This window comes from Chiloscyllium plagiosum, chromosome 4, assembly GCF_004010195.1.
Source record: "Chiloscyllium plagiosum isolate BGI_BamShark_2017 chromosome 4, ASM401019v2, whole genome shotgun sequence".
NCBI classification, from domain to species: domain Eukaryota; kingdom Metazoa; phylum Chordata; class Chondrichthyes; order Orectolobiformes; family Hemiscylliidae; genus Chiloscyllium; species Chiloscyllium plagiosum.
The window spans coordinates 131,779,755-131,793,049 of NC_057713.1; the positions used below are offsets into that span (position 1 = coordinate 131,779,755).

A 13,295-nucleotide genomic window follows, 5' to 3' on the forward strand; every position below is an offset into this window, starting at 1 on the left:
TCCCCCCACCTTGTCTCAGTCAAATCCATCGAACTCAGCACCGCCTTCCTAACCTGCAATCTTCTTCCTGACCTCTCCGCCCCCACCCCAGTCTGACCTATCACCCTCACCTTGACTTCCCTCCACCTATCGCATTTCTGACGCCCCTCCCTCAAGTCCCTCCTCACTACCTTTTACCTTAGCCTGCTGGACAAACTTTCCTCATTCCTGAAGAAGGGCTTATGCCCGAAACGTCGATTCTCCTGTTCCCTGGATGCTGCCTGACCTGCTGTGCTTTTCCAGCAACACATTTTCAGCACCTGAAAGCTAAGCAGCATAAGCGGAAAGGGATTGACAGGCTAGGCAGTTTCTCAGCCAATGGATCAGTTGGACAATTAAATCAGTGGAGGAGATTGCTCCAAAAATATCCCTTTACTCAATGAGAGAGGAGCCACACATATCAGGGCAAAAGCTACATTTTAGCATTTGCAACAACCTTTAGCCAGAAGTGCTAAATGAATAATCAATCTCTGCCTCCTCCAGTAGTTCCCAGCATGGCAGATGCCAGTCTTCAACCAATTTTATTCACTGTGTGCTATCAAGAAACAGCAGAAGTTACTGGATATTGCAAAAGCTATAAACTCTAAAGTTAAAAAATCGCACAGCATAAGGTTATAGTCCAACAGGTTTATTTAGAAGCACTAACTTTCGGAGCATTGCTCCTTCATCAGGTGGTTGTGATGGATAAGATCGTAAGACAGAATTTATAGCAAACGTTTGTAAGTGTGATACAACTGAAATGATATATTGAAAAAGACCTGGATTGTTTGTTAAGTGTCTCATCTTTTAGAATGACCATTGGTTTCAGTTCTTTCATAGGTAAATCCCAGAAATGTTTTTTAAACAAATTTGAAACATTTCTCAGGTATGTGCAGCAGGATGCATCCAACCTGGCGATTACTGCCTGCTCAGTATAGACTACATCTGGAGTACACCGTGTAGTTCTTGTCTCCTGACTATGTTTGTTCCTGTCATATGAAGAAAGTTTGAGTATCTGAACCTTTATTTTCTAGAATTTCAAAGAGTGAGAGGTGATCTCATTAAAACTTACAAAATATTTAAATGGATACACAGAGTAAATGCAGCTGAGTCATTTCTTCTGGCTGGAGAGTGTAGAACCAGGGGCATAATGTAAAAATAACTAAAGGGGGTGCCACTTGGGATCGAGATGAGGATTGTAAATCTGGAATTCTCTACCCCTACAGATTGTGAACGTTCAATCTTTAAGTATGTTTAAGGTAGAGATTGACAGATTTCTGGTTACCAGTGGGGTCATGGATTATGGGGATAATATTGTCAAAGGGGTTATGATTTTCTATCAGCCATGTTCGTATTAAATGGCAGAGCAGGCTCAATGGTCTGAAAGTCCTGTTCCTATGTTCATTGGTACGCTTTCCTCTAACATAAAGCTGAAGTACAGATGTTTGCTGATGATTTCACAATGTTAGCAACCAGATTAGACCATTCAGTCCCTTGAGCCTGTTCTGCCATTCATTGAGATCATGGCTGATCTGTGGCCTAACTCCATATCCTTGGACATTGTGGAGATTGCAGAATCCTTGCAGAGATTTTTGCTTCATCTTTAGCCACTGGTGAAGTTTCAGAAGATGGAAGGTGGTTAATTTCATTCCATTGTTTAAGAACCTTGTTTCTAATTTTTATCTGAAGGTACATCCAATTTTGTAAATATTCTATAATGGAGAAATTCCAGAACTTGCGTGACAGTGTATAGTCTTGTCATAGTCCTATGTTCACTTGTAATTTTTCCCATATTATCTCTTCTAGCCTATTTTCTCCAGTATTGGCTCTGGATAAATCTCACATCTTTACTATCAACTTCACATTTCAACAACACATCTGGTGATGTATATGATTGAAAGTTTTTACATAGTCTATAAAGCATGTGTAAATATTCTGTTTACTTCTAGATAATTACTGAACTATGTCCCAATATTCCAATCACCAGAGAGTAATTTCTACAGCATAAACTGGAGTTGCACCTTGGGACCTTGCAGAATTCCCGATTCTTCTGATTGTGGGTCGAGAGTGTGTTGCTGGGAAAGCACGGCAGGTCAAGCAGCATCCGAGGAGCAGGAAAATCAACGTTTCGGGCATAAGCCCTTCATCAGGAATGAAAATGAGAAAGATCGGGAATATCATTCCTGATGAAGGGCTTATGCCCAAAACGTCAATTCTCCTGCTCCTCGGCTGCTGCCTGACCTGCTGTGCTTTCCCAGCAACTCTCGACTCTGATCTCCAGCATCTGCAGTTCTCACTTTCTCCTCTTCAGATTGTGGGATGCCCAGGTCATTTATGTTAATAACTGTCTGGGAAAGCTAAGAGATTTTAGAAGAAATACTCTAACTCTTAGGTAACTGTTAAACTGAACACCAGATTAGAGATGCATGCCCTCCACTTCAATCTCAACTCCTTAAACACCCCAGCCAAGATGATTCTGTGACTCCAAGAACCCCACCCCAAATCCGATAAACCTGCAGCCAACCTGGATCCTTAGATCAAACATCATCCATCCCTAAAGTACCCTAAGCATGCTATCACTTTGCTAGCACTTTAACCACTTGACTAACTGGCATCCTAATTCTATACTTGCCTTCCATACTGCCAAAGCTATACTACTGGACATCTAAATTATTGCACACAGCAACTGACTGCTGTATAAAGGGTGACTTATTGCTACTCCAATTATCTTCACCTCTGGATTAGTGGATTACTGGACAAGTTTGCAAAAGGAGGTCCCTGTCAGGAATTTCCTGTACAGAAGACATCTTAAAGGTAGGTGGGTAAATTCTAATTGGATCAGGGAGAGAAAAAGAGTTTTGGAACCTGATCAAAATATCTCTGCCTATGTTCTCAGTAGATTATAGTGAATCTAGAATTTCCAGGCAAGTATAGTCTAAATGTTATTTTAATATTTTTAGAAATACAGTGTGGCTTATCCAAAATGGCCCATGTCTGTTCACATCAGATGAGAAGTAAGCGAAGCTTACCAACCTGTTCACATAGTGAAACATAATGGTACCTTTGAACATAACTACTCCAAGGTTTGCATCTGAGACATGTGATAAGGGGATGCCTAAAGTCAGAGAAGAAGATGCCTAAGCATAGACAAGTGATTGATTCTAGCCTCACGAATAAAAGGATGATTGTCCCAGTAAATGAGTAACACCAGGTATGAGTCATAGCCCATGAACCAGCCAGTCCAGCAGGTGCAGAAAACAACAGCTAAAGTTATTTTATAATAAATAATTGTTACTTTGAAATTGCTTGCATTATGAAGAAATAGATTCTCATTAAAAGGTTCTTCAGATAATCATAGAGGTAGTTTTAACATAAAGGATAGATACACATATAACCAAAAGCGTGATTGAAGCATTAGTGGAGAAAACATTTAAACATAGGTGTGAAAGTTAATCAACCTCAGGAAATGCTTTCTTTTATCTCTTAAAACAAAATGCCCACAAAACAGATTATTCACTCCCCATCAATTACAAAAGTGGTAACAGTAGAAGGAGCTGTAAACTTTACTCTTTATAACTAATTTTGACATAAGTCAATATTACAAATCTTATCGCAAGTAGTTAAAACTAACTTTTTTTGTTTTATTTACATAATTTACATATAATTAGGACAACGGGAAATACAATCCAATCAGTTGCTTGAATAAAAGTCTGCCACTTGCCTGCCTTCTGAGTCTTCATCCCCAGTCCGGGGGGGGGGGGGGACAGCAGGAGCTGGTTAGCTTCACTTATTTCTCATTGGGCATTTTGTATGAGCAGCCATGGGCCATTTTGGTCTATGCATGTATGGGGCCACTCTTACATCAATAAAGATATTTTGTTTGTTAAGAATGTGTAAATTTGTCTGTGTTGCAAGTTTACATCCAGGGCTGTTATGGAGGTATTCATGGTCTTGGAAATATATTGCCAAAACCTTTACTGATTCAAAGTTGGGTAGTGCGCAGGAAAAACAGAAATTCTGGAGAAATTCGGGACCAGTGGCATCTGTGCCCCACACCACCACCATCACCCTTGTCATCAACCTAGATATCACTTTCCTAGATGCTGCCAAATCTGAACTTCTCTAGCAATTTTTGTTCTTGTTTCAGATTTCCAGTATCCGCAGTTCTTTGGTTTTATTTTATTGGGTGGTGTGAGACTTGGAGGGCACTGTCACCACGTACAAATTCTCATGCACTTGCTTTCCTTTTTCTGCTAGCTGTTAACTATCATGGGTTCGGAAGGTGCCTTGGTGAGTTGCTGCAAGGCATCTTGTAGATATACAACTCATCTATGGAGGGTGCCAATGAAGTAGGCTGCTTTGCCTGGAATGGTGCTGGTATCTTGTACCAAACAATTGGCGTAATCTAATAGAATCATGAATTGTATCTTGTAGCAGTGCTTTGGAAGTTGGCAGATTAGTTATTGAATGTTCAAATCAGATCTTACAACTACATTTCATAGATGTAATTCTTAGGATGGAGGTGTTTCAGCAATGGCAATCTGATCTCTGGGAAGGGTGGATAGTTAGATTCTATTTGATGGAGATGGTTATTTCAAGTGGTCAGTAATTAATGGTGGAGCTGAGAGGTTGCAACTGGAACTGAATACTGTGAAATCAAACATTCATTCTCCTGATCTTCCGTTGATGAAGCAGTTCAAGTAGAAACATCTTTTATTGTGAGGTTTTTGTCAATATCCACAAATTAGGGTTTAAGGCAGACTAATCAAGGAGGATGCAAGGTCAGGAACTGTTTTCAAACTTGAGCTTCTCTCTAATATTTTATTATATATGATAGTACTTAGTCTAAATATATAGGAATCAGTTTAGCTCAGTTGGCTGGATTGTTGCAGAGCAGTGTGATGCCAACAATGTGGGTTTGAAGTTACCATGAAGGACTCTCCTTCTCAACCTCTTCCCTCACTGGAGATCTGGTGGCCCTCAGGTTAAATCACCATCAGTCGTTTCTCTCTCTAATGAGAGAGCAGGCCCTATGATCTGGTAAGACTATGGTGATACAACAACAAATAATGGGCTCTGATCTTCCTGGTGCATTACTTTTCGAACATCCACAGCTAGACTTGAAGCACTGCACAGCATGGGTGAAGTTAGTGTTGTGATATTATTGAAAAAAATTGCTGCAAAAGCCCTTGTGCAATAAATGAACTCATCATAAACCTGGAAGAAATGTGGAAACTTAACCTTGAAGAATTGGCACAAATTATGTTAGCTGGAATTAAGAAACAATGTGCTGAAGGGATTAGAGAAAGTCCCTTTCCTTCAGTTTGTATTGCTGGTGCCTGGTTTAGTGAAAATCTTAATGTACAATTGTCTCTTTCTGTCCCAACCTGGGGATTGTAAACCAATGCACTTAAAAGGGCAATTGCGCGCACCCCCCCCCCCCTAGATTTTAACTTTTCAAAATACTCAAGACACAACTTAAAAACACAATTTTATTACGTTTTGTACACAACTACATACAAATCTGACGGTTATGAGGAACAATGGTACATAAATAATACATTCAGCTTATCAGCACTGATTAATGCTAGATCTAGCAACCAAAATACAAATTTTGTTTCAAGTTTTACCAGTGTCTACTTTGGAAAATTATGATTAATGTGATATTATCTAGCACACTTCAGTATTAAAAAGATCCAAGATAATTTATGGGTTTTTTTTGCATTTTGTTTATTCAAGGCCACATGCTGGTTTACAGACAACATCCTGAATTGAAGTATCTAAATGACAAAGTGCATCAAGAGTTTACAATAAACATTTTTTCCTAGTGAAGGCACAAATAATCTTTTCCTCGTTCTACCAATTTGGTCACTGACTGTGCAATTACCTTGCTTCCAACTAAATGGTAAGTTAGCTGAAGATCCTCAATAAAGTAGCGTACGATCAGCCATAAACCTTTTTAATGTTTCTGATGTCCCTGGTCGCAGCCAGGCCTCTGTAGCCAGTGTTTCATTAGAGCTTGATCTTTCCTGATCTCTTGAAAGGAACTGGTTTAAAATGTCAACGTCTTCCATTGTGAGGTCATTACCTGGCAGTGAAAACTAAAAGTCAAAGCCATGCACAATAATCAAACCTTTTCCACAAATTTAGGAGCTTAATTCAAATAAGAATTATAGCTAATTGTTCCTCAAGAGAAATGGCTAAAGACAAAAGTAAAGAATGGTACCACAACTGCAGAAGATTTACCCTTTCCACCCATATCTATCTAATGTCATAACCAAGATTAGGGGATTGTAAGTTTTAAAATTTAACCAGCATTATGATATAAGCGGCTCAGTTCATTGTAAGAAACTAATTATTCTTTGATGAAACAATCAAGAAGCATGCAAAGATTACTGACAAACAGTTAGAAAATGCCATCTATTTGCATAGACTAACAACCAAAACTGGTGATGTAGTAGACAGTGAAGATAGGCTGAGGAGTGGCAGATGGAATATAATTCAGATAAATGTGAGGTTTTGCATTTTGCTAAAGCAAATCAGGACTGGAATTATACACTTAATGGTAGTGTCCTGGAAAGTGTTGCTGAACAAAGATCTTGGGGTGCAGATTCATAATTCCTTGAGGGTGGAGTTGCATGTAGCCAGGGTAGCAAAGGTGGCATTTGCTACACTTGCCTTTATTGGTCAGTGCATGGAGTATAGGAGTTGGGATGTCATGTTGCAGCTATTGGTTAGGCCACTTTTGAGATTCTGCTTTCAGTTCTGGTCTCCCTGCTTTAGCAAAGATGTTGTTAAACTTGAAAAGGTGTAGAAAAGATTTACAAGGATGTTGCCAGGACTGGAGGGTTTAGGTTACAGGGAAAAGCTGAATAGGTTTGGGTTGGAGTGTTGGAGACTGAGGGGTGACCTTTTGGAGGTTTATTAAACCATGAAAGGCAACCTCTTCCCTCTGGTTGGGGAGCCAAAACCGACAGAACATAGATTTAAGGTGAGAGGAGAAGAGTTAAAAGGACAAGAGGGGCAACTTTTTCACGCAGAGGGTGGTGCATGTATGGAATGAGCTGTCAGAGGTGGTGGTGGGTAAAATACAACATTTAAAAGGCATCTGGATGGGTATAGGGAAAGTGTGGTGTTTGAAAAGCACAGCCGGTCAGACAGCATCTGAGGAGCAGTAAAATCGACGTTTCGGGCAAAAGTTCTTCATCAGGAATACAGGCAGAGGGGTGGAGAGATAAATGAGAGGAAGGTGGGAATGGGGAGAAAGTAGCATAGAGTACAATGGGGGAGGGGATGAAGGTGATAGGTGGAAAAGAAGATAGGCAGGTAGGACAAGTCATGGGGACAGTGCTGAGCTGGAAGTTTGGAACTGGGGTGAGGTGGGGGAAGGGGAAATTAGGAAACCGTTGAAGTCCACATTGATGCCCTTGGGTTGAACTGTTCCACGGTGGAAGATGAGCCATTCTTCAGGCGTCTGGTGGTGAGGGAGCGGCAGTGAAGGAGGCCCAGGACCTCCATGTCCTCGGTAGAGGGGGAGTTGAAATGTTGGGCCACAGGGTGGTGTGGTTGATTGGTGCGGGTGTCCCAGAGATGTTCCCTAAAGCGCTCTGCTAGGACATGTCCAGTCTCCCCCATGTAAATGTGCATGTGGATGTGCAGGTAAATCTTTGATGGATGTGGAAGGCTCCTTTAGGGCCTTGGATGGAGCTGAGGGAGGAGGTGTGGGTGCAGGTTTTGCAATTCCTATGGTGTCAGGGGAAGGTGCCAGGATGGGAGGGTGGGTTGTAGGGGGGCGTGGACCTGACCAGGTAGTCACAGAGGGAATGGTCTTGGCGGAAAGGTGTGGGGAAGGAAATATAACCCTGGTGGTGGGGTCCGTTTGGAGGTGGCGGAAATGTCGGTAGATGACCTAGCTTATTCCACATGCACACTATCCTCTGTAAGAAAGTTGCCCCTCAGGTTCCCTTATATTCTTTTCCATCTAACCTTAAACTGATGCCCTCTAGTCCTCGATTCCCCAACCCTGGGAAAAAAGACAGTGTATTCACTCTATCCAAACCTCTCCTGATTGTATACATTTCTCTCAGATGCCTTCTCAGTCTCCTGTGTTCTAAAGAAAACACTCCTAGCTTGTCCAACCTCTCCCTATAAGCTCAGACCATTGAGTCCTAGCAACATCCTTGTAAATTTCTTCTGCACTCTTTCCAGTTTATTAACACCCTTTCTATAGCAAGGTAACCAAAACTGAACATAATACGTCTCACCAATATCCTGTATAACTGCAACATCACTTCCCAACTTCTATACTCAGTGCCCTGACGGATGAAGGCGAGTGTGCCAAAAGTTTTCTTCACTGCCCTGTCTACCTGTGATTCCACTTTCAGAGGACTGTGCACTTGAACTCCAAGGTCCCAATGTTCCACTACACTTCTAAAGGCCTTACCATTCACAATGAAATTTCTCCCTTGATTTGACTTGCCAAAATGCAAGACGTTACACTTATCTATATTAGGCTCTGTTTTCCATTTCTCAGCCCACTTCCCCAGCAGATCAAGGTCCTGCTGCAATTTCTGATAACCTTCCTCCCTGTCCACTATACCTCCTCTTTTAGTGACATCCTATGGCTGTTTTCCCTGGAATGTCGGAGGCTGAGGGTTGACCTTATAGAGGTTTACAAAATCATGTGGGGCATGAATAGGATAAATAGCCAAAGTCTTTTCCATCGGGTGGGGGAGTCCAGAACTAGAGGACATAGGTCTCTCCCCTCTCACCCTAAACCTGAGAGGCAACCTTTTCATTCAGAGGGTGGTATGTGTATGGAATGAGCTGCTAGAGGAAGTGGTGGAGGCTAGTAGAATTGCAACATTTAAAAGGCATTTGGATGGGTATTATGATTTGGATGGGTTTGGAGGGATAAGGGCCCGGTGCTGGCATGTGGGACTAGATTGGGTTGGGATATCTGGTCAGCATTGATGGGTTGGACCGAAGGGTCTGTTACCTTGCTATATGTCTCTGACTCTATGACTCTACTTGTTCAGTTCCTCAGCCATTTCTTTGTTCCCCACTACTACTTATCCAGCATCATTTTCCAGCAGTCCAAATGTCCATATGCCTTTCTTTTGCCCTTTAGATATCTAAAGAAATTTTTACAATATTCTTTTATATTATAGGCGAGCTTACCTTCATATTTAATCCTCCCTCTTTTTATTTGTTGTACTCTGTTGTTCTTTGTAGGCTTCCCACTGCCCTTCGCCACAATATATGCTTTCTCTTTTGCTTTTATGCTGTTCTTGACCTCCCTCATCAAACATGGTTCTCCTTTTAGTATGCTGCTTTTTTCTAGGGATGAATTTTTTCTGCGTCTCCCGAATTACTTCCAGAAACTTCTATCAATTATTGTTCCACTGTCTTTCCTGCTAGACTCCTCTCCCAGTCAATTCTGTAGTTGCCTTTAGTTAACTGTGTTACCGTTACATCTCAGTCCACCCTCTCGAATTGCAGAGTAAATTCTATTATATTATGGTTATTGCCTCCTAAGGGAGGTTAAGGTGAAGGAACCCTTATCAAATCTGCCACATTTCACAACACTAAATCCAGAATTGCCTGTTCCCTAGTGGGCTCCACCAGAAGCTGCTCCAAAACATCATCTTGTAGTGATTCCATAAATCCCTCTCCCTGCAAACCAACCCGATTTTCCCAGTCCACCTACATATTGAAATCCACCACGATTAATGTAACCTTGCCTTTCTTACACATCTTTTCTATCTCCTGGTGTATCTTGTGCCCCAATGCCTGACTACTGGTTGGAGGCCTGTATATTACTCCCATTATAGTTTTTTGCCTTTGCGGTTTCTCAACTCTACCCATACATTTCTACATCATCTGACTCTGGTTTATTTCTTATTATTAATTTCATATCATTTTTTACTAATAAGGCAATCCCACCCCATCTGCCTGTCTTTTCAATAGGATGTATATCTTTGAATATTTTGCTCCCAATCCTGATCCCCTTGCAGTCAGGTCTCCGTGATGCCCACCACGTCATCCCTGCCAATTTTGATCTGCACCACAATCTCATTAACCTTATGCCTTATACTGTGTGCATTCAGATACAACACCTTGAGTCCTGTATTGACTGTCAATTTTCTCATCGTCATTTTGTTTATCCAGTGTACTTGAAGTTTGTTTGGAAAGGGTTCGGAATCACTCTGTCCTATTGTATGTGCTGGAGACTTTAATAACCTCTCCTGAGTTGTTCTTTCATTTTGTTCAATTTTTTCCATGCACTAAATCCACCTTGTCAGATGAAAACTTGCTGCTTTGTTTCCAATGGCCATTTATATTTCTTGGAGTTTTACCATTCCCTTCCCCCCTACTTTCTAGTGTAAAGTCCTGTTGACAATCTTTTTTATCCTTTACACTAGAACATTGGTCCCAGCTTGGTTCAGGTGGAGACCGACCCAACAGTACATATTCCTCCTGATGCCATTCTAATACCAGTGCCCCATGAAAAGGAACCCCTCTTTTCCTGCATCAATCTTTTTAGCCACCTGTTAATTTCCTTATTCTTGCATTAGATTCCAATTTGCCTGTGGTTCAGGCAGTAATTTGAAGATTATAACCCGAGATCCTGTTCTTTAATTGCGTGTCATTACTACATCTTAGTGATAAAAAGAACATGCTAAAAATGAACAACAGAAGTAAGGATACTGCTATAGTTCAACAGGAAACGGTGTGAGCAAAGGGATTTATTTTCCTTTCAAAATAAGCTTAAACAACCACGTACATCATCAGCAGACTACCAGTTTTAAATCATCATTACATTTCCTCATTTTTGAAACCTGTACGTGATAAACAGAGTTGCTGTAAATTTTTACCACGTGCTTTGAAAAGACTTCCACTTAAATTCTGATAAATAAAAGCCAGTGCTCATGACAGTTTAAAAGTATACATATTGTAAATTAGTAAGAACTAACAAGAGAAAGTTTATATCAAGTTTACTGACCTCTCATCCACACCAAAACAATCTCAAAACATTATTGTTCAAGTACAAATTAACACAGATCCAACACTGATAATTATTGAAGGTAAGGAAGGGCACTGATCAAACTGTTATTATCCAGTTTCAAGCTATTAGATCTAATCCGAAGCTATTCCATTTCCTACTCCATTGTATGGGAGGGTGGAAGTGGTTCTGCAGTGTTCAAGACTGACTCTGGACCTCATCAAATCTCATGGCATGTTGTTAAACATGAGCAAGCAAACAATGTACTGACTGTGACATACACTTCCTCAGAGATGCACAGATTCATCAGCTATGATAAAATAAACGTTTTTTGCAAACTGGTTACAAGGGCATAAAATGTAGTCTGAGTACTTCAATGTCTGTCACCAAGATAAAATGTGAAAGAACCGTGGATGCCACAAATCAGAAACAAAAACTGAAACTGCTGAAAATGCTCAGCAGGTCTGGAATTTACAATCATGGTAGTGCCACACAACATGAAGAGGATGACTTCAGTGTGAAGACAGAACTTTGTCTCCACAAGGACTGGTACATTTGTCTGCGAAGTAAAATGCATTGTGCAAAATGGCAAGAATAAATCCCCTTGTTTTGGTTCTCTCATTACATGGTGAGATTTCAGTCTGAGAGTTATGACCTTCAGGACTCAGTAGGCTAGGTCAGTAGCAGTGCTATATTAGATTAGATTCCCTACAGTGTGGAAACAGGCACTTCAGCCCAACCAGTCCATACCGACCCTCAGAAGAGTAACCCACCCAGACCCATTTCCCTCTGACTAATTGACCTAACACTATGGGGCAGTTTGGCTTGGCCAATTCACCTAACCTGCACATCTTTGGACTGTGGGAGGAAACCGGAGCACCCGGAAGAAACCCACACAGACACAGGGAGAATGTGCAAACTCCACACAGACAGTCACCCGAGGCTGGAATCGAATCTGGGACCCCGGTGCTGTGAGACAACAGTGCTAACCACTGAGCGACTGTGTCGCCCTAGGTGACAGACCCTAAAGCAGAAATTGCTGAATTCCAGGGAAGGGCACTGGATGTAAAATGTTAACTGATTTCTCTCCACAGATGCTGCCAGACCAGCTGAGCTTTTCCAGCACTTTCTGTTTTTGTTTCTCATTTCCAGCATCTACAATTCTTTTGTATTTTATCTCGGTAACAGAGATTGAAGTACTCAAACTACATTTCATGTCCTTGTAATTACTGTTTCCAAAAACGCTTATTTTAACATAGGGGTGCACAGATTCATCAGTTGAGGAAAAGTGTAAGTCGCAGTTGTTTGCTTGCTCATGTTTAACAACATGCCGTGAGATTGGGTAAGGTCCAGAGTCAATCTTGAAGACTGCAGATTCACTTACTCCCTCCATTGCAAATATTATTCTGTAATTTCTGGTAGATATAGCAGCAGAACATTACAAATCCAGGGATGCTGATAGAACAATATGGAACACTGGCTAAAATGTATGACTAAGTAAGTTATTTAAAGTTATATGTCGATTTATGTGTCAATACCTCCCAATTTTGGCACAAAACCCCAAAATATTATTGAGGAAGGCTGTGCAGCATTGAGTACATTCAATATGCCTTTATAATGCTGGTGGTCCATCTAGTTTTATTATTACATTTTTTTTAATTATTGAATTTTGTGACTTGCTAACCCATTTCCAATGACAGTAAAGAGTCAACTACATCACAGTGGATCCGGGCTCTCACTTGGCTAGAATGGGTAAAGGTAACAGATTTCCTTCCCTTAAAGGACATTAGTTGAATCAGTTGGGCTCTTATGAAAATCCAGCTGTGTCTTTTATGGCTAAATGCTTTTTAATTCCTGATTTTATTTAATTTGAGAGAATACATTAAGTATGATTCTATTTTATTTAAAATAAAGAAATAGTACCTGAATGCTGAATATCATCCAAACGTTTCATACGCTGTACAGTCCTGGCTCTTACTTCATCAACATTAAAACTGGATGCAGAGATGCTGTCTGCTTTTGGTATTGGTTGCATGCCCTTCATCGATTAAAGAAAAATGATAATTAGATTTTATTATCAATGAGCATACTGAAAAATATTAAACCATTTACCAATTGGTGCAAAATATGAAAAGATTAATTTTTTTTGTCAATACTCACAATTCTTTTTCAACTAAATGAAAATTATAATTTGTAGCTTAAACAGAAAATTGCTAAAACAACAAAAAGTAACTGCCATTCTAATTTTGCCCCACAGTACATACAAAACTAT

At 40.5% G+C, this 13,295-nt stretch overlaps 1 protein-coding gene across 4 annotated transcripts in view; it reads right to left on the minus strand.

Moving 5' to 3' along the window:
- Nucleotides 1-5,492: 5,492 nt before the first annotated feature.
- LOC122549428 (centrosome and spindle pole-associated protein 1) overlaps nt 5,493-13,295 on the minus strand; it is a 156,659-nt gene continuing 148,856 nt past the window's right edge. For all 4 annotated transcript variants that reach the window (XM_043689244.1, XM_043689245.1, XM_043689243.1 and 1 more), the window contains 2 exons: nt 12,947-13,061; nt 5,493-6,106 (listed from right to left, as the gene is read on the minus strand). In XM_043689244.1, the coding sequence (XP_043545179.1) occupies nt 5,943-6,106; nt 12,947-13,061 (279 nt within the window). In that variant the 3' untranslated portion in view covers nt 5,493-5,942. The remainder of the gene's footprint in view (nt 6,107-12,946; nt 13,062-13,295) is intronic.